General features: G+C 33.0%; 1 protein-coding gene across 10 annotated transcripts in view; it reads right to left on the bottom strand.

The window, feature by feature from the left end:
• The window catches only part of LOC129947949 (serine-rich adhesin for platelets), a 206,508-nt gene that overhangs the window by 70,773 nt on the left and 112,947 nt on the right, over nt 1-22,788 (bottom strand). Inside the window, exon 1 of one of the 10 annotated variants that reach the window (XM_056058732.1) lies at nt 14,247-15,143. The exons of the other annotated variants lie outside the window; for them this stretch is intronic. Within the exon in view, the coding sequence (XP_055914707.1) occupies nt 14,247-14,336 (90 nt within the window). The 5' untranslated portion in view covers nt 14,337-15,143. Of the gene's footprint in view, nt 1-14,246; nt 15,144-22,788 lie in introns of those variants that run through there. 10 annotated transcript variants of the gene reach the window in all.

Raw genomic sequence — 22,788 nt, 5'->3', positions numbered from 1 at the left:
ATTTTGAGAAAAATCGAATCGATAGCTTTTTAACAAAAAATAAAAACATAACAAAAATTAATAAAAATTAGTAAAAATTGATTTTCGACTCAAATAATTTTTCAAAACTTCATGACATTGGCTTTAAGTAAAATTTTGAGAAAAAACAATTTGAAAGTTTACAAAGAAAATCAATTGAACAAAAATTAATAAAAGTTGGTAAAAATTGATTTTCGACTCAAATATCTTTTCAAGGCTATAAGATATTGGCTTTAAACAATTTTTTTATTATAATTAATATTGTTTTTCGGTAACAGTGAGAGCTTGGACCGAAAAATGGCGTATCAAACTCAATGAAACAAAATCTTCACATATAAACTTTACAAATAAAAAGATAAACAATATTCCAATAATCATTAATAATCAAGCTGTACCCTGTAAATATAATAATAATCGAATTGACATTTTTTTTTACAAAAAATTAAAACCTAGAAAAAAACAATACTAAAACTTAGTAAAAATTTACTTTCGACTGAAATATCTTTTCAAAAATTAAAAATATTATCTTTAAACTTATTTATCTCACAGAAAATATTGTTTTCGACGTTCAGTACATTTTTTTAAAAAATGCAACAGTCAGTTTTTTCATGCAAAATTCAAAACTACAATGATTAGTACGCAAAATTTGTATTTATTTATACAAGAAATATTTTTTTTTAGAAATGGTACTAAAATTGGTAAAAATTGGTTTTCGACTAAAAATCTCGTTATCAAAAATAATAATTTCGAAATTAAACTATTTTATTATATGAAAAATATTGTTGGTAATTTTAAAATTTTGCTGAATAATTCAACTGACACCTTTTTTAACCCAACAAGAAAACCTTCAAACTTTTAAGCAAGACAAATCGACAGACGGGATGGGACGTTATCCGCCTGTACTTGAGCGAGTTCTTCCTCACCCTCTAACTACCGACCGATTGCATTTACGTCCCTTCTTTCCAAGGTCATGGAAACGCTAATTAATTATCAGCTCAAGAAATATCTTGAAGATCGAAAGCTTCTTAATGACCGGCAATACGGCTTTCGTAGCAATAGGTCCACTGGTGATCTAATACTTCATCTCACCGAACAGTGGAGCAAATCTTTACATCGTTTTGGAGAAAGTAAGATTATGGCACTTCATATTTCAAAAGCATTTGATAGAGTTTGGCATCAGGCTTTCTTATCGAAAATGAGTGATTTCGGTTTTCACGAAACCCTGCTTAATTGGATTAGTTATTACCTTTCGAATCGTTCAATACAAGTTGTATTAAATGGATTCAAGTCTGAAAACCACAAAATAAATGCTGGTGTGCCCCAGGGCTCTGTTTTATCTCCAACACTCTTTCTCATTCTTACTAATGATCTCCTATCTGCAACATCTAATCCAATACATACTTTCGCTGACGAAAGTATTTTTAGCTTTTCATATTCGTTTTCAGACTCATATCCCTCTTCTTCGGATGTGGAACTGCAACGACAAAATATGATATGCTTATTAAATTCCGACCGCGTGGAATTTAATGCTTCGAAAACCCAATGCTGTCTTGTATCGTTAAAGCGAGATATACCCCCTTTGCCATTATCCATGAATGGTACTTGCATCAATGAGACTGAACACCTCGATATTTTCGGTATGTGTGTCACCAACTACCTCTTGGGGAATGATCACATACGCGATGTCGCCAAAAATGCTGCAAGGTGTTTGGGTTTCCTTAGGCGATGCAATAAATATTTCACCCCTTCTGATGTGGCTGTTATCTACAAGACTTACATACGTCCAAAGCTTGAGTATAACTCTCATCTCTGGACTCGTGCTCCTGCAACTTACTTAAGCCTCTTGGATAGTATTGAACGTAGAGCATTTAAATTGATAGATGATAATATCATCAAAAGTTCATTTACTTTGCTTGAACATCGTCGTAAGGTCCCTGATCCTTTTTTACCGTTATTTTAACGGCTTATGTTCTAGTGAAGTAGCCAGTTGCATTTCTCCCCTTAAACAGTTCAACCGTAATACTCGCGCTTCTAGGAATGCTCATCAGTATGCCCTCGAGCCCAACTTCGGCCGTACGGTCAAATACAGAGATTCGTTCTTTAGGGAGCGTTCAAGTAGTACGTAACGCAATTTTTGAAGATTTTTGACCCCGAGACCCCCCTCCCCCCAAATTGCGTTACGTATTACTTGAACGCTCTCCAAGTTTCTTTTTTTTTAATCTGATTAATTCAAAATCACGATAATATGATCTTCCTAAAAATGTACCTTAGAACACATAATTGGCGCTAGTGTTTATTTTGTTTTATATTTTACAAATTCTAAGCAATAAGCTTTTTAATAAAATATTTCTTAACTACAGGTTTAATGAATAAAACAAAATAAAATACTTTTAAGATACAGACAAATGTTTAGAAACCCTTAGTAAAAATAAAAAGTTTATAATGAAGCATATAAACACACCCAAATGGTAAAAAGCCTTGAAGTATAACAAAAGTTTTTTGTTGTGTTATTTTTTAAAATCCATCTATTGAAATTGTTTCACAGTTCAAACATAAATAAATATTTGTAAACATACAGCATTCGTAAACATATAAAAATAGTGTTGTAGGAACAGAAATTATTGTTATGTATTCAAATTTTTCTTTAAGCCTTATTAATTTACAATTTCAAGCTCTTGTTATACTCATTTTTCCAATTGGACAAATTGAAATGAAGAAACACGTTTTTAAAAACTACTAAGAGTTTAAAACGACAATTTTAAGAGTACAAAATTGTCAAATGTAGTATTATAATACTATCATATACTACTTTCGGTATCACTGCTCACAGGTATAGCTAATTATGCTGATTCAGACGTCATAAGTCAAAATTAAAAAAATTCTGTTACGCTTCAATGATTTGAAAATTATAAAAATGCACATTATTTCCTTTTTTTTTGTCATTATTATTTCTATATTCTATGCCAAATGTGGAATACAAAACATAAAAATAAAAGGTCAAACTTCTTGTGTCACTCCACCTCATGGCACAGAATCATCATATTTTTTTTACAAACAAAACCAATAGCCTTCTTAATAATAATCCCCCATAAACACAATAACAGCCATAAGGCACAACTTAAGCTTGAACTTGATTTTATTTGGGTTGGCACGACATAAATACATATATTCTCTGCTTATACACTATATCCTTAGATGTATGCCTATACAAAACTATGGAATATTTAAGAAACAAGAATACCTTGCGTCACGGCAAACGCAAGTCCTTGAGTAAGTTTTTATTCCTTTTCAAGGTACATTGCGGGTAAATGTGTTGGGGTGGTAAAAATCCATTTTGTTTCGCAATAATTTTCTCAAATAAAATATGGATAAACTTTAATCCGAAAAGTTTTCAACAACTTTTTATAAAATGAACCCATATTATCCCAAATTATTTGTATACATTATTTAACATCATCAATTCTTATAATGAAGTCATCACGTGTTTGAAGTGTTAAATTTATAAATATATAGATATATGAAGGTACGCAAGAACCATAACATCCTGCAGTGACAATAAATTAAGGATAAACTCTGGATCATGGTATAATATAATTCCCAGGTCTGATGCAGATGGCTAACCACATATGAATAAACCTACACCCCATAATATCAATATGTAACGACGACTCCGGACGTGATTCTCATATCAATGAAGTTTAATTTTCAAGCCAATTTAAGTATCATTTACCTATGTGAGTAGATTGCTTTCAAAAAAAGTGTAATGACCTTTAAAAATGTACAAGTACACATACATACATATATCCACTTTAAATCCACAACTTTTCATTGGAAATAATTCACAATACGACCCCTAATAGGGAAGGTTTGCCTTTGGCATTAGGCTTTGTATTTAATTACCCCTTGGGTAAATGTATACATATACGTTTGTATAAACAAAATCATGCTGACCAGACATTGTAATTATAATGAAAGAAAAATGACGTCAAGTTCTTTTATGCATGAATTGTCATATCTTCGCTCGTCGCCATACCGATGCCGTCCACAGGAACACCCGATTTGGTGTTGGTATATCGTATATCAAGTTGCGTGAAAGGCATTAGGAAAAATCACAACAAATATTACAGGCTGACAGTCCGGGAGTTATTTTTGGAATTTAAATTTTTTATATTCTTCAGAGTTATATAAAACCCTTTCTATGGGTCAAGTTGAACACATCCTTTTATTAAGGAGAAAAAGTGAAATCTTTTAAGAAAAAGTTAAAACAATTTTAATCGTGGAAAAAAGAAAAACATTACATTATGATGGAAATTATGGTAATCAGTTTAATTTGACAAATTAAACATTTTGACATTTATCAGCGTTCCAAGAATTTGAATCTTAGGTTCTTAGAGAGATGTCTGTATGACAAGGTGATACGCTGTCATGTGATTTCTAAAGGATCTACAACACCACGAACTTTTCGAACAAAACGTCACCGTCGCCAGACATAACTTTGATGTAGTTAAGGATTTTGCCTTCAAACAATGAATTACTCTTGCAAACCGTTTTTTTAGGTTAAGAATGAAATTAAGTAGTAAAGCCCACTCTCGAGCAACCGGAGCGAGAAAAAAGCGTATGAAAGCACCTTAAGTAGTTTCGGGAAAAAAATTCTTCGTGTGATAAAATTTTTAGAAAAAATGAATGAAAAGTTTTAGGAAAACTACAAATTTACAACAACAAAAAAATAAATCTTAAAAAACGATTTGACTATCATAAAAACTCATTTTTTCTTATGCAAAATCTTGACAATTTTCTTACAAAAAAAAAGAGGCTGGGGTGCGAGCCACACTGATAACTTCCCATCTTGTCTGTCGATTTGTCTTGCTTAAAAGTTTGTAGGTTTTCTTATTCGGTTAAGATTATTCTTCAAAAATTTAAAATTACCAATAATATTTCGCATAATAATGAAATAATTTGATTTCGAATTAATTTTTTTGTTAACGAGATTTTTAGTCGAAAACCAATTTTTACCAATTTTAGTAGCATTTCTTAAAAAAAAATATTTCTTATATAAACAAATACAAATGCGATGAATTAAATTATTTTAAGTCAATATCTCCTATTATTCAAGAGATATCGAGAACCGAACATCAATTTTTACCAATTTTGCGTACAATTTTTTGTAGATTTTAGTTTTGTATGAAAAAACTGACTGTTGCATTTTTATACAAAATTTACTGAGCCTCGAAAACAACATTTTCTGTGACATAAAATAAGTTTGAAGCCAATATTTTAAATTTTTGAAAAGATATTTGAGTCGGAAGTAAATTTTTACTAACTTTTAGTATTGTTCTGTTTAAAAGTTTTTATTTTTTGTAAAAAAAATTGTCAATTTGATTTTTCTCAAAGTTTAACCGAAATATGAAAACAATATTGTTTAATACATAAAATTAGTTTCAAGAAAATATCATAAAGTCTTGAATCTTTTCAGAGTCGAAGACCAATTTTTACCAACTTTTATTAATTTTTGTTTAGTTTTATTTTTTTTTTATAACAAAAAACAGTCAATTCGATTTTTCGATGTTAAAAAGTCTATTTTTCGTTGCATAAAATTGTTTTGGAGATAAAATCGTTTTTTGTTCGTAAATTTTTCGAGGTATATAAAATTTGTTAAAGTTTTTTTTTTGATTTGTAAGAAAAAAAACGTTTATTGGAATTTTTTCCAAAATTATATTTGTTTGGTATTACGTTAAATTATATAATATTTAATTTAATTCAAGTCTCTAGCATTATTGGTTCGTGAGATATTTAAAGTTAAACTAAGTTTTCACTTTTTTTTTAAACTGCTATGGTAAAAAAAAACACCCACGCGATATTCTTGAGAGCCTGTTTTGCATCCTCCTGATTTATTATCTATATAACAAAATTAATTTGAAGTCGATACCTTTTCTTGTTCTTGAGCTATGGACAACGACAAAACTTCGCGAGCGTACGTACACACACACGTACATACATCTTTCTTAAAATCTTTTATTTGGACTCTAAGCACCTTGAAATGTCGAGAATTGTCAAAATTTTCAATTCGAACTTAATTCAAACTTAAAATTTGCTTTTTAACTCAAATATCTCAAGAACAAAGAAGAATATTGTCTTCTATTTTATTCTGTCTTATACAAAATAGTTTTTCAACATTTGAAACAATTAAAAAAAGAATTTTTACAAATTTACTACAACACAAGTTCAACGTCTTAAACTTAATAAAATTTCAGAATTTTCAAAGTTCCTTAAATGACATTTTGGATTATTACAAAAATACAATTTGTGTCACATGAATAGGGCCAAGTTTTTTTTGGTTTTTTGTTTTTATGTTTTTTAAACTCTTAGGTTTTTCCAAAAAAGTCCAAATTTGGTTGAATGAGGTATGTATTAAGTTCAAATTGCGAAGCAAAATGTTTGGATTAGATTGAAAAATACAAGTTTTATCTCGGTTTTTAGGAAGAAGTTCAAAAAAAGTACCTATTTTTTGTGGGAAATGAATAGGGACAAGATATAAATTTATCTGTAAGACCCTTTAAGGTAAAGTAAATTACAAAAAATTATGGTTTAGGTAAATACTGGTTATAATTGAATTTATTGAAATAATTTTTAGTAATGTGTGCTGCCTTCTGACTTCTGAATTCCTTCAATTAACCTGTGGTGTATGGATTCATAAAGTGTTGTGAGATAATTGAGCGATGTTTGGGCCCAGGACCGATTTATGGCATTAATAATATCTTCGGGTTTTAGTTATTGCCATCCCCCTTCGTATACTTTTTTTTTGAAAATCATCTTCACACGTTATATTGGTGCATTATCTTGTTGGAGAGTCCATAGTTGTCAACCAAATAATTCAGAAAACTGCGGAGAAGCTCATCCTAGAATCGATTTTCAAGTAAAGTAGAGCTTTGAAAATCTAGCTCCACGTTCTAGTAAAAGGTGATTCCTCCCTATACCATTACACCGCCTCCTTTGCTTTGCCGTTTTTCAAGATAGATTTCTTCTTTTCTTTAATCATGGAAATAGTAGCTATTAATCCACCAGGACCGTCCAAATTAAATTTGTTTTCATAGGACAAGGCGACGGTATGCCATGCTCGATTCCACCTGATGTGATTTGTTGCAAAATTAAGGCGTTGGCTCTTGAGTGCAGCATGTATTGGTGGTTTTGCCTTCATTTTTTGGGGTCATATATGGTCTGCCTTTTGTATAACCCGAGCAACAGTCGACCTATTACCATTTACCCATCTTCTCCATTGATTTTAGTAATGGAAAGTTTTGAACTTAAAGCAGCACTCAATATAGCCCGTTTTTCCTCAAATGATGTGGCTTTCTTGACTCTTCCTTTTGTGTGTTTCCCATGCCTCCTCTTTGGGTCCTTGTAGCTGTTGTATACAACTCTTAAACTTCTTCTTAAATTGCTATCTATAAAACGAATGATTTTTCCCAAGATCCCAGTAAGCTTGAATTTAGCCTATTTCCTCCCATATTAGACCCTTACCACGATTCTATAAAATACTCTTTGATTCTATAAAATTAATACTCGTACTGAGCTCCCACACAATCAGAGTATCCTTTTATCTGATTTAAAACACGCAAATAGGTGAATTTAGATATTGTCCCTATTCTTGTGTCACAAAAAAACAAGTACTTTTAATGACCTTCTTCTCATAAACCGCCATAAATCTTATATTTATCCATTTTATCCAAAATTTTTGTTTGCAAACAAACTTAATACACACCTCATTTATTCCACATTTGGGTTTTTCCCAGAAACCTAAGGGTTTTAAGAATATCGTCACATAAAATCGAAAAAAGCTTGTCCCTATTCATGTGATACGAAGTGTAAATCTTTTAAAATTTTTTACCCACAATAATGGGAGTGTGTTTGAGTTGCAAAGCAGCTTCTTTTTTTTTGTTTTATAAAATATTTCGAAATTATTTGTTCACTTTTTGTAACATTTGATTCCAAACTATAAAATAGATTTACGTTGTCCTAGCTTTGGCGTCAAGACCATCACCGACAGACAAAACAAAACAAACGAACGTTGCACTTTTAAGTCATTCAAAGCAAGTGAGGTTGTGGCCCAAATGGGCGTTGTTCTACCCTTATACAAAAGTGATATTCCGACAAACGGAACATATACAAATATCAATCCTTTTTTTCTGCACTAAATAAGAACTATTTCTTCTGATTGTCATTTTAGATTCCATCCAAGTTTTTTGTTTGAATTTGAAGAAAAACTGTACTGATATAATAGAAAAAAGTCCCATCAGGAGAATAAGGACATTTTCGCAAAGAAGAACAAATGAAATTTCAATTATTATTGCAACAAAACAGAAAAGGACAGAGATATCTACCAAACTAACGCATCATAATGTACGAATGTTATTCCAACCCCTTGAATTCATATTATAACTATACTACAGGAAGCATAAGCATTAATATATGTATGTATGTATGCATGTGTTGCATAGAGTAATTGATAGTTTTATATATGTATATCTACCATACATAAACATAATTGTAAAAAGCAGGTGGATTTCACTCAAACGCTTAGGTTGGGTTATGAGGAGCTCTTTAGAAAAGGACGAATTCTATCATCCATGCAATTAAAAAAAATATTTTAAATTGTAATTTCTTTCGTTGAAACTAGAAAAAAAAGAAAACGGAACTACAAAAACGAAAACAAATATAAGAAGGGATAGAGAGGAAACAAAAAGGAAATGGAAATATAATAACCTCTTCTTGCCTTAGAGAAAAATCACCCTGGTGGAAAAATTTCTATACACATAAACACTGCGCATTTAACATAGGTTTGTATAAAGTGTATTAGCAGTGTGGTCGACAAGATATGTTGCCAATATTTATTTTTATAATGCCATTTCTTATTTGGGTTAATCAAATATGCAGATGTAAAGGTTCATTTTATTCAACTGGGACTTTTGATATGATATGTGTTATGACATAGAAAACTTTATACAAAATTGTAGGTTGAGGTAGGTAGCATCAGGAACGAGATGCAGGGAAAAAGTTCAATTAAGGTCAAGTCGGGAAACATTATGAAGATTAATTTACCTATACAAATATAATTCAATTTTGTTTTGCTCTGAGATTCTGGGATTTAATACAAATTAAGCTCTAATACTGTTGGTTACCTTGGAATGACTTTAGATGCATACAAGGATTTTATGTAAAGATCTCATCAAAAAGAAAAGAGCTAACTTAAATTCTAGAACAATGCACTGATTAAAATGTTTGGACCCATGTCTAACCAACAGAAAATAATGGATTTTTTAAGCAGGTACTGAAACCCATTTGGCATCAGGTATTAGAGCTGTACAAATACTGAACTCATGCGAAAATTCTAGAAGTGGTCTGAAATGGTCGGGACAATGGTAAGAAGAACCAAATCGAAGCTAATGGTCTTAAAAGAATTATAAATTAAGAAAGAAAAATCATTTATCAACCTGTTAACCTATAGTTTTAGTGACCTAAGGACGTTAGAGTCCCGCACAACTCTATACTGATTCTTACGAAGTCTCTTTTAACGATTTCTATGGGACAGAAACAAAATAAATACAAAATAAGCTTAGAACGTTTAGTAAGCAAACCAACAAGTATCCATCGAATAATCGGTTTATGGATAATTTGCCTTTAATTAAGAATAAATAACCCTGGTAATTTTGATTTGGTTGTTTCATATGTCCAACTTGGTGTCATAATTTTTGGCAAATTCGGATTTGTTGTTTTCTATGTATTTTTTCTTGCTTTTAAAGAGTGATTTGTTAACTTTTTATGAAACTTATAAGCTTATGTTAAATTTTCAAAAAATAATGCAAGACAAAATTGAACTATAAATTATGGCTGATAACTTAAAAATTTTTAAGCAATATATTAATATAAAGTTTTGGTTGGACGCTAAGTTAAACAAGTTATCTAAGTATGGTAAAAATATATTACACGTTAAATTTAAAGTTATCAGCAATTTAAAACAATTAACAGCAAATTATTCTTCCTTACTTACTTAAGATGGCGCTACAGTCCTGTGTGAACTAGGGCCTCACCCAACAAACTTCTCCATCTAGCTCGGTCCCTAGCTAACACCTTGTCTAAAACCTTTTTTGACATCGAGAGGTTCTGCTAAGTTGTTTCCAACCTTTATGGAGCATTGTGAATTCTTCATGGTCATCCTGCACAAATGCACGGGTTTGACAGGGATGCTTAAACTAGACATGGCTCTATACAGCTCGTCCCTGTAGATGCTGTCATATGCGGCCTTGCAACCGATGAAAAGATAATGGGTGTCGATTTGGTGTTCTTGGGTTTTTCCAGGATCTGCCGGAATGTGAATATTTGATTGACTGTAGACTTTTCTCGTCCAAAATCAAGCTGATAAGGACCTATCAGGTTTTAGACGTTCACATATTACGGCAGACAAGATCTTATAGGCAGTTTAGGCAAACAATACTGAGGTTCCATTCATCGGGCATGCTTTCTTCCGACCATATCTTACAGATAAGTTGGTAGATACATACTCCTAACCAACTTATCTACTTCAGCTGCTTTAAAGAGCTCGGCATTCAAGGCATCCGCTCCAACACTTTATTAGACTTCAGCTTAGATATGGCAATCTTTACTTCATCTAGGTCGCGTAGACGAGATTGTTGGCTTTCGTCGTCTATGTTCAATGGATCATTCTGCCTGACAGCGGAATTCGGTTCGTCGTCGGCGTTATACAGTCTGCAGAATTTGTCCTTCCATATCTTCATTCCTGCTTTGAAACCTCTCAACATCTTCGACGGCGGCTTCTCTGATTGCATCTTATTAATGTTGCCACTCGTTTTCGATACATTGTGTTGGCGGCAGAGCACTTCGAGAGAGGTTACTTGTAACTCGGTCAGAAAAGTATTTGGCGATCTCTTGCGATTGTAGCCGTTCGACGTTGTTCCTTCTCCCAGCACCTCCCTGTTTTGCATTGGGTCTGGAAACCCGAAGTGCTACCTTGGCTACATCGAGGTAGTGGTCCGAGTCGATGTTCACTCCTCGGAAAGTTCGGACATCCATGATGCTGGAAGCGTGTCTGGCGTCGATCGCAATATGGTCAATCTGGTTGACGGTAGATTGATCTGGAGAAGTCCAAGTTCCTTTGTGGATGTTGAGGTGTGGAAAACGCGTACCATGGCTACCATGACATTTCACCCCGCACCATAATCAATGAGCCTGAATCCGTTGTCGGAAGTGTTGTCATGCAGGCAGTTTTTCCCGAATATTAAAGCAAAGATGTCTTCCCTTCCTAGCTTGGCCTTAAAATCGCCCAGGACAATTTTAATATCGTAGTGACCTCAGTGCTAATATGTTTTGTCTAAGAGCTCGAAGAACATATTTTTCGTGTTGTCATCTTTTTTTTCTGTGGGGGCGTGCTAACATATCAGGCTAATGTTGCCGAATTTAGCCTTGATGCGTATGGTCATGACGCGCTCATTGATGCACCTATACCTCAAGACATCTTTCCTAAGTCTGGCTCCAATGACAAAGCCGCATTAAAATAAGAGCTGTTTTTTTTCGTGGTAGTAGTCACCATACTAAATATCGCAGTTTTTCGTCCTCTTTTTGCCCGGCCTATCCCATCGTATTTCCTGGATGGCGGTGTTGTCTGCTTTTTAGCAGTCTAGGGCCTCCACTAATTCTTCGGCCGCACGTGTACTGTTAAGGGACCTAACATTCCACGTGAACAACTTCCAAGAAGTTCGTTGTTCTTAATTCGTTTGCGTAGGTTGTCAACCGTACAGCAAATAATTCACTTTTCTTTCAGTGAATGTTGTCCAAATTATCTTGAAATCGGCTGTCCAATTATTGAAGAGAAGAAGAAGAAATATTCGAATATAATAAAAGAATTTTATTTTTTGAAGAAGTTAGAAATTTGATAAAACTTCGTATTTTTCAGAGAGCAACTACAATGTCTACGAAAAACTTATCAATGTATCTAATTTTTTAAAACTTGTATCATAAGAATTGTGTTATTATTTCATATACATATAAATCTTGAATATCGTCATTGAAAAGGCGATTGAATTTTAAAACTCAATAGTGACATTGTAGAAAAAGGTGTTCAACTAGGAAAGTTACTTCTTTATAAACATTGTGAGGACCCTTTTTAATTTTTAGAAATGCAGCAGTAAATTACAAAATTAAAAGCTCACACTTAAATAAGACTGAAAATACCAAAAATTGACTTTGCAAAAAGACAATTCTAAGAACGACCCTAAACAAATTTGAGAATTTTATTTCTATTTCCGAATAGTGTTACTAAATTTTGGTTAGTAATTTTGTACATTTGCAACTTTATGAGAACTTTACTCGAGATATATGTTTTATTATGCGCATCTAAATGTTTCATACCTTCTAACAGTGGCTCATAAATCAGAATGCATTTGACAATAGAGTTTATTAATTTATTATCTGGGCTTTCTGACAATTTTAGTTTTGTTAGCATTTGTATGCAAATATACGCCTTGTATTCGAATTTCTCAAAAGCTCAGTCTGTTCGTAATCCGCCGCGTTGAATTGACTTGGAATTGGAATTTAAGTGTTTGAATTTATCAACCACGTTGAAAATTAGTCTCCCCAGACAAAGAATCAGTAGAGCCCATATATTTTGGACGAAGATTTGACGAAACTGTCAGGTGTTCGTCTTTTGTTTTTAGAATTTACTGTTAAAATAGATTAGATAATTATTTTTAGAAAATTTCCAATAATTGCGATCGGATTTTGGAAGGCCATATAGCTTCTGGATGAAGTTTGAAATAAGAACGATACAAATTTCGAAATATAATTTTCACATAAGTTATAAGCTCATGTCAAATGAAAGAAGTATGATAATTTTTTATTTTTTCCATTTTTGTATCACAGATTTTTCACGGCCTTAAAACGCTATCATTAGAATTAGACTGAAGTTATAATACAAAACCTTAAAGACAATTTAAGAAATAAAAATTGGACTAGAAGAGATGAGACTACACATACAATTATTCACAAAAAAACTCACGGAGGTGAAACTCATTCATACGAGAAAGAGAAGTATGAGCCTCGCCGTTTTAGTTTGGAGGCCAGAAATAAAGCCCACAGCGACCGTAAAATGTTTGAGGTATGTGAAATGCTGGTTAGACCGAAAAAACTCTTGATCAAGCCTTTTAGTTCATATTATTTTCATCCATCATCGTCCCTGCGTGAAAAGTTGCATTAGACGAAATAAGAGCAACATTTGAAGATCTAGAATATTATGGGAAGTATTTTAAAATGGTTAAACTTTGTGTTTTGTAATCTTAAACACATTTCTTAAATATTGGAATTTTCCTGGATTAAAAAAAGTATTACATTCTTTAGTCAACAGGTTAACCACATATTACGTGTCCTTTTTGTTAAAATCCTCTTTGATACATTATAAAACACAGAATAAACCTAAATTTTCTTTTCAAACATACTGTTAGCTTAAGCCAACAATGCACTTTCAGTGGGACAAAACTTACTATACGAATACCTACTGTATGCCCCAGGTTCTCCACCCTTATTATAAGTATCCAACAGGAGTGCACTTGTGTTAGGTTTTAAAGGTAGGTAGATAGGTACCGTCCTATATCCTTCATCATGATTTTGAGTCTGCTAACAGCAGCACTTTAAATCCCTTGCCTTTCCCACCCATCACGCAAACCGAAATACAAATAGCTTCACATAATAATTATGTTTGAAAAAGTATCAACACAAATAGCACAAACATCAGGTTGTCCTCTTTTCTTTATTTCGAATTCTAAAAGGAACAATCTTGGGGATTCTAACACCGGCTTGGCTGTGTGGCTGTGGCTATGGCTGCGGTTGTGGCTGTCTATTTTTTAAATACTAACGAGGCTCCAGCTGTGATTTGCGCCTTAGATTATGAGTGCTTGCCTTGATGATATGAATCATCGTCGATGTTGTCGTATGTCGTTAAAATCTGTGATGTTTTACGTAGGAGAAGAGGAGGCTTCAGCATTCCATCTACCTAGGTATAAATATGTTTTGATTGTGATGATGGGGGTGGCTTTCAAAGGGACGACGTTCTATAAGCAAAGGCGCTGTCATTTCATTTTTGAATAAGAAAGACACATCACGTTCAAATAATTGAAAAAAAATTTACCTTAAGGAGAGAAAAAAAAGGGAGGAATTATATTTACCATCACGTCGCCTTCGTCTACTATTTCGTCATTAAATGGTGACTCCTCGAAATCTTCTGGATCGATCACGAGGTTCTCACATTCATCCATTTTTAGCCCGTGTTTGCCCCCGTTGTGGCAGATGTTTGGTTTGTTGTTGTTGTCGCCAATAGTCCTATCGACGCGAGCGACACGGCCGCAGGGCTCTTACACCCACTTTGGGCTTTTATATTCTTTTTATTGTTGTTGTTCTTTTATTCTTCTGATCTATTTTATTTATTTTTTACTATTCATTCCGGATACGCGACTATTACCAGATATTAGAAGTTATTATGGGGGTATAAGGGAGGTTACTCTTGATGGCGAGGATGATGATGGGCAGACTTTTCCTGCTGCAGGCTCACTTTGCAGGTATCTATTTTATTGGAACTATTGGTTTTTCACTTTTTATCCACGAAAAATATGGCTAGAAACACACTTGGGGTGGGTTTCCCTTTGATTTTGTTGGTTTTTGTTTTCAATTTCTCATCACCAAGGTTCACTTGTGAAGATTCATATATCCTTTTTCAAATACTTTACCTTGGCGTTCTTCGCAGTTAGAAATTTGCAGAAGAAGAAGAAGAAGAAGGAAAAAAATGTAGGTAGTCCTTGAACATGTAGGTACAAAATTTTCTTCTAGACGTGTGACGGGGGTATAATATGATTCACTCTAAAATAAAAACCCTTTTTAATTGATTTTGAGCAATTTTATTGGTATTGATTGTGACCGCAAACAAAAATTAACCGGTACGATTTGATTACGCACTGAATTGAATTTTTCTAAGGGAATTTTCATCATTTGAAAATATTTGCATTTTTTCTTGTTTGTTGAAAACCGAGAAGGACAACGAGTCCTTGTGAATTTACTCGAATCCGTTTTTCAAATGAATGAGTATGTCGACGAATTGTGAGAGAAAGTGTAGTTGTAGTGTAGAACCATTAAGGAGTGTGCGCATTGGGGTATAATAACGCCATATTGGAAAAGGGTAGTAAGAAAATCGATATCGTACAGACAGAGACATCTGTAAGCTCATGAGGGTAGTTTTCATGTTATGGGTTTCGAATGAAAGTAAATTATTTGAATTAAAAAAGTTGAAAGAAAGGATATGTTTTCATGTGTCGGTATTCCGTAAGAGGGCGCAAAGGCCCGATTCACAAAAGAAATTCGAGGTTTGAAATATAGGGAGCGTGATATAAAAAAATATTATCTAAACATTTTTTTCTTAATTTAGCTTCTTTCAATACAAAGAAAACATTTTTCCTCTGTTTTTAAATTTTCTTAAAAACTAATCAACCGATTTCAATAAAATCGATATCTTGAAACTGGGTCATCATTTTTTTTAAGAAACTGAAATGTAAAACTTACAATAATAATCCTTTAAAAACTGCATACTTCTAATGTTTTTAAACTCAAGTAAACAAAATTATATACAGAAAATTAAAAAAAAAGCTCTAAGGATTTTCAAATATATAAATGGCATTTCAATTTTTGAAATAACCTTTTTTTTACGGTATATTTTTTAATCTTAAATTACAGGAAGTATTTTTATACAGACTCCTTGAATACATGAGACAGTTCAGGTGACCCAGTCAGTCCCACATTTTATTTTTGTACGGAGATCCATTCTTTTTCTTGGAATGAATGAATGTATAGAATTATTAAAGTAGTTTTTGCGATTTTGATTATGCTGTCAGATACTGAATTTATGTTTCGTTACCAATCACAACATTTAGTGATTCTTATTTAATTAATATGCAATTTAATGCATATCTACTTGTACTTATGTTTCGGTATGGTAAAGGTTGAGCCTTACCCCTTAATCACAACTAATAAGCGTCTTTTAGCCAAATTTATACACTTTGTTGATCCTCTTCCAATTGAGTCCACCACCCAAGTCATGATATTCCTTTTTTGCACAATTCCTCAGTTCCTAATTTTTGTTTGTGTACCTTATTTCTTAGGGTGCAAATACTGGGTGCTGCCATAAATCATTTTAGGAATTTCATTTGCAAAGCAGTCTAAAGTGTTCTCATACACTTTGGAGATAGTCCATTTTTTGGCACTTTTATAATAGGATTGAGTTGATTAGTGTTTTATAAAGGGACGCTTTAGATGCTCGCGATAGGGCTTCAGTACTCCAGTGATAAATAGAAAAGTATTTTTTTATTTCTCTTGCAGAGAAGCAGTGATTGGAAAGAATTTAAGAATTATTCTTTCTTATTCCGGTACTGGATAATGCTTTTAGCCATACACACTTAAGTTTAGCTCTCGATGGTGAGTTTTTACCTAAGATATAAGTTTTCTATTTGGATGACAGTTTATTACTTTTAGTAATTGTTTTGTGAAAAAACACAAGAACACCAAATCGACACCCACCATCTTTTGATCGATTTCAAGGCCGCATATGACAGCATCTACTGGGACGAGCTGCCAAACTCGTCCGTTTGTGCAGGATTACCATGGAGAATTCACGCTGCTCCATAAAGGTTGGAAACAACTTAACAGAACATTTCGATGTCAAAAAAGGTTTTAGACAAGGTGATGCGCTGCCATGTGATTTTTTTAACATCGTGTTTGAAAGAATAGAGCAGAGCTCCCACATCAATACTAGAACCACTATTTTTCAAAAGTCTGTCCAACTTATAGCATATGCTGATGACATTGAAATAGTCGGTAGAACTCAGCGTGATGTCAATGGGGCTTTTGTGAGTATTGAGGCAGAGGCGACAAAAAGGAGTTTCACGGTTAATGAGGGCAAAACAAAGTACATGCTTTCGTCAGGAAAAGACATACAGCACTGACGTCTTGTTCAAAACGTCACCATCGACAGACAAAACTTTTGGGGAAGTCAAGGATTTCGTCTACTTAGGATCCTCTGTAAACTCAGAAAACAACACCAGTGCTGAGATCAAACAACGCAGAATAACTCTTGCTAACCGCTGTTTCTTTGGACTAAGAAAGCAATTGAGTGGTAAAGTCCTCCCTAAAAGAACCAAAGTGTTGCTATATAAGACCTTTATCATCGCCGTCCTGCTATACGGTGCAGAAGCATTGACTATGACAAAAGCGGATGAAAGCACCTTGGGTCGCTTCGAGAGAAAAGTTCTTCGTGTGATCTACGGTCCTGTATGCATTGAAGGGGAGTGGAGGAGAAGATGAAACGACGAGCTGTACAGCAACGTAGGCTTAGCCAGAAGGGTAAAAGTCCAACAACTAAGATGTCACGTAGAACGCATGGAAACCAATGCTCCGGCCCGGAATCTTCGAATCCACTCCCACAGGACAGCTCAGTAGAGGAAGACCGCGGATCAGATGGTGTGCACAAGTTTTAAGTGACCTCACTCAACTTGGAGCGCGAAACTGAAGACATCTAGCTAAGGACCGAGCTAAGATGAAGAAGATTGTTGGGTGAGACCCTAGTTCACACAGGACTGTAGCGCCACTTTAAGCAGTAAGCAGAAGCAATTGTGTTTTTTTAAGTATAACATGAACGAGATAAAACTTTAATATTAAAGAGGCAGCTGTGATGCCAATTTCTTTTTCAAAATTGTTAACGCTAAATTAACGAAGTTAAATCTTATTTTTCCAGTTTAAATTTTTATAAGGATGGATTAATAGCTTGAACTTAAATATTTATGTTTAAGCTACAAAAAAATGTTTCAAAAGTTTTCATTTCTGTCTAGAAATATTCAACAAGATAAATCGTTCTTTCTTAATAAATTCGTTAAAAGTAAAGAACTAGATCCAGTCGTAGTTATTACTTTAATTTAATAAAGGACAATTTCCCCTTAATTTATGATATGTTATAACGGGTTATAAATTTTACGGTTTCAAAATTACATAGACATTACATCCACAAAAAGTCACTGTTTGGTACGCTCTTTGTTCCGAAGGTAATGGGACCTTACTTCTTCGGCAAAACAACGATGTGCAACTGAAAAATCCGACTTGGAGAATATGAGGTTTCAACTCAAGCAAATACAGCTTTTTTGCAAGCTACATTTTCTGGCTGTGTAATTTCATGTGATTTGACACTGCTGTACTTATTTTTGTAGGGCTACGTGAAAAATCGTGTTTATGCAGATAAACCTTTAACTCTTGAGCCCTTAAAAACCAACATTCTACAAGGTATGGTTGAGATACCGTCCAATGTATGTCAAAAAGTTGTCAAAAATTGATTCTTGCAACAATTCGTGCATTCGTTATTTAAAAGATGTAGTGTTTCACATATAATTTCAATGTTTAAATTTTGTAATAAAAAAGAATTGTGATGAAATATGTAAATATTTGTTTTATTGAACTTTACTTTTGAAACCCCAAAATGGATAACACGTTATATGTACGCCTTGTATTTATACAGGAAAGTGAACAACGTAGGTGTAGTTTTAAAAAACAGCATACAATTCCAAAATCAAGAATCATTTAATATAATTTAATTGATTAATAGTTACTGATTTCTATGAGAAGAAATCTTGCCTCAAAAATTTGAATATAATTTAATTAAACAAAAAAACTTAATTAATTTCATTTTTTAAATTCGAAAATTGTTAGAGCGGTTTTTAAATTAATTTGTATACATGTATACAATTTTTAAATTTCGTCTTAAAAATATTTTTGGTATTGAGTTATTAAGTGCTTAAAAATTTACATTTAACTTCTGTTAAAGAAATGTTGACTCCCTTATGAGATTCGAAAATAAAGGACAAAAAATATTATTAAGACAGTATAAGAGCTTGAGCGGACAAATAATTGAAATCGGTGTATTATTATATGATTTTATGGGGGTACCCTTTTGAATCAATACAAAAATATGACAAGAACAACATTTTTTAGAGAACATTTAATAAAATCTTTCTGTTTGTTTTCGAAAAAATTCGATTTTTCGGTTTTTGGTCAACAAATTTTACGGGGACAACTTTTATTTTTCGTCTTACGACAATGAAAACAAAAATCCCAAACTGTTTAAAACCTTGATTTCCAAGTTGTAACTAAATCGACCCAATGGTTTGGGCTGCAGGCGCGAGGACAGAAAGACAGACGAACTAAAACGGGCGACTCTCAGTTCATATAATAATATTTTCTTAAAAGCTAAATTATCTTTAAGTAAATATCCTTGTTTGGTGTCAAGATAATTGAATCAAAAAACAAATTTTAGTATTGATATATTTTAATATAAATAAATCCAATTGATTTTTATTTTAAATATTTAATATTATCTCAAAAATGTCATTCTTTTGTACACGGCTTTCTTATCTTCTGAAATTAAAAACGTGAATAATGTCAAAGCTATAACTTGAAGAATTCAGTTTCTGAGGACCTTAGCTATAATTTCAATGTGTAAAGCGATCCTTAGACGCTCAATATTATTGCACAATATTTTTGAGCGTCTAGGGATAATATTTCAAGGTTGTGCAATATTATTGAAGAAAATGAAACTGAGGTTAAAAGAACACTTATTTTAGAAAGTATTGACTTGTTTGTGATTCTGCTGGCTTTGTGGAATATAAAGACCAACTATTAAATAACGAATTTCGAAAAAAATTGATACATTTTTTTAAAGGTCAACAATGAAAACAATAACATTTTATATACCAATAAAAAGAAGTATAAGAGCTGGTGCAGAAAAAAGTATTTTTGAAATTGGTTCATTGGTTTTTGAGAGAACTTAAAACGGAAACGAAATTACGGTTCTAAGAAGACAAATAAAGAATACAAAAATGTTAGCGAAAATTGAAAAAAAATCTATCGGTTTGTTTTTGAGAAGATTCGATTTTTTTGTTTTTGAACACAATATGTCTATGAGGACAACTGTTATCGGTAAAAAATGAAAAAAAAAACGTCCAACGTGAATCGGCTCAAAACCTTAATTTAGAAATTTAAAGCCAATCGAACTAATGGTTCTGGTTGTAGGGGCAAGGACTGACAGACGGAAACAGGGGACCCATTTTTTCGATTTCTCTATTATCGTAACATCATGTTTCATTAAAATAGCGAGCTCGAAATTGTTTTATGAATGCAATACTTTTCATATAATTTCTATGTGTCGCAATAAATGAAAAATTACTTTCGAAATACAAGGAAAGAGATCCCGAAGCTTATAAACAGCAAGTTTTGTACGGAAATGTATGCTCACCAATTACGGAAAAGAATTTAAACAAAATCTGGATTCTGAAAAAAGTGGTGCAGTTGTAGATGACGTAGTGTTACTTTGACCCCGCTACGATGCGAGGCAGTTTCTTAGAATCTTGTAGGAACCATTCACGGTGCTTTCAACTAAATTATTTTATAAAATATTGAATCGTCTGGGGCGCAGAGCCAATAATATTATTTTACAAAATAATATTGAGCGTCTACGGGCCGCTTTAAATTTGAGCTTAAAAAAGGAAACATATAAAGAAATTTTTAAATTTAGTCATTGAAATAAAAAGCGGAATTTAATTCTCCCGAGCTTCCAATATCATTTTTTCAATGTTTGAGTCAAAAAATATTTATTTGCATATCGTCGGTTTCTTTAAATTCATATGAATTCCGTAGCTCTGAAAACTAGATTTGATAGTAATATGCTTGAGATCATCCAACACACAATATTTAAAATTATCAAAACTCTTATCAATTGTTCGGTTAGGTTTTTAACTCTGAAGTTTAACTGAGTTTTAATTCAATGTTTTGTCTTTATATACCGTTTTAAGTTGATTTTCCAATACCTGCTAAAATCAATTGTTTTATTTCCATTTAAATCACTATACTCATAAATAAAGGTAACAAAGAGATTTTAAAAAAGACTGTATTGTATTTAGCAGACAATGCAAAATACCTAAAATAAACATTCTCGACTGAATATTTTTTCGAAGTTTTTAATTTTTTTTTTTCACTTTTAAACTGCGCCGTAGCCAAACGGCTCAATCAAGATTAACTATAATTTGCAAAAGACTTTTATTATTATCTGCCTCGGATTATAAACAAAACCCGAAACTATATAAAAGCAATCTCAATACCATACTTATATAGTTTCAAAAACAGGAATAAAATTAAAAAGAAAAAACTATGCATTGTATTGTCCTGAAAAGCTTCCCTTTGTCTATGTGCGCTCTCGTTCTCGATTATCCCAGTCGATAGAAAAATTGAAAAAAATGAAAACTCTGCAAATTAGGAAACTTTTAAGTATCCGGCCTGGTGGATAGCTTTGCTATATTACTATTGTACTCGTATATGTAGGTTGTTGCGATAACCCAGGATAGGAAGCTTCTTCCTCATCCTGCATGCAATACAGTTCGATGCTCGCTCAATACCCATAACTCGATGTTGATACATAAAAACCTCGCTCTCCCTTTTTTAAAATATATTCAACTCAATATTTAATGTAGGTAAACAAAATATACCCTCAAACCCTCCAAGTCCGTCTTCATCAAATGATGTATAGGGAATTGAGATTTCGAGAGTATAAACTAAATAACAAGCAAAAAACTATTTACAAAAAGTTCCCTTTTCCTTGCTTATATCCGAAGCCAGAACCGAATTGTATGAATAACTCTATACTGACTGAGTCTTTCAATAGGATCTGCAATCCTGGCAATCCTTTAAATCAACGCGTTGAATTCTTTGACTTCTGATATATTTTTTTTTTCACTATCATCATCATCAGTTGCATATCGTCGTGTCCTTCCCGTCCGATGAAAGTTTTTAGCTGATTTTTTATTTGGCTGCATAAAAGGCCTTTCTAGCAGGGTACGGCAGACTTTTTTGTTGTTGAAATTTTGTATTAAGCTCGAAAAAAAGTTCGCGGCTGAAACAAGTGCATTCTTCCATTCAAAAAAGAGAACAAAAACAGGAATGTGTAGTTGGGATAAAATGGGAAAGAACTCCCAAACTATACTAAGCCCTTATATTATTAAACCCTTATTATCGACAGCCACGACGATGATAGAGACCAACAAAAAGAGTAGAGGGGTTGGGTGAGGCCACAATAAGAAGATGAAACCTTCGGAGAGTCGAAACAAGAACATCAGAAGTATATACAATAGTTGTTGGCTTATATGGCTGCCTCGTACCTAGCTACATTTTGGCCAACAGGGTTATAGCCAGTTGTTGGAAGTATTGTGTTCAGTCTACTTGTATATAGTTAACTTTTACTTCTTGTTTTTTTTTTTTTGCTGTGCTGTGATGTCTGATGGCGTGCAACAGCAGCAAGAGGGTTTGAGATGGGGCAAAGTGTTGATTTTACCGATAAGGAAAGTTTATTTGTTTGCAAGTTTGGGCAAATAAAACTTTTTGCCTCGATGTGATTACATTTTCCAAAAAAGTGTGGGTATGAGTATTGGGGTGGATAGTATGGGTATTGCAAGTTCCTTTTTAGGCAGGAACATGGGAAGTCGTGTGGTTTAAATCTTTTGGGACGAGCAATCCCATTTTCAAGATAAAAAAGAGCAAAAGTACAAGAGAGTTTTTTTTTCTTCTTTTCAAAAAATAAGCAAACAGAAGAATCTTCAATCTATAAATGTATAGGAACGAATTGTGAAGAAGGTT

Source organism: Eupeodes corollae, chromosome 2 (assembly GCF_945859685.1).
Source record: "Eupeodes corollae chromosome 2, idEupCoro1.1, whole genome shotgun sequence".
Classification (NCBI taxonomy): domain Eukaryota; kingdom Metazoa; phylum Arthropoda; class Insecta; order Diptera; family Syrphidae; genus Eupeodes; species Eupeodes corollae.
The sequence above is the reverse complement of the archived record's forward strand: the minus strand, read 5'-3'. Positions and strand labels throughout refer to the sequence as shown.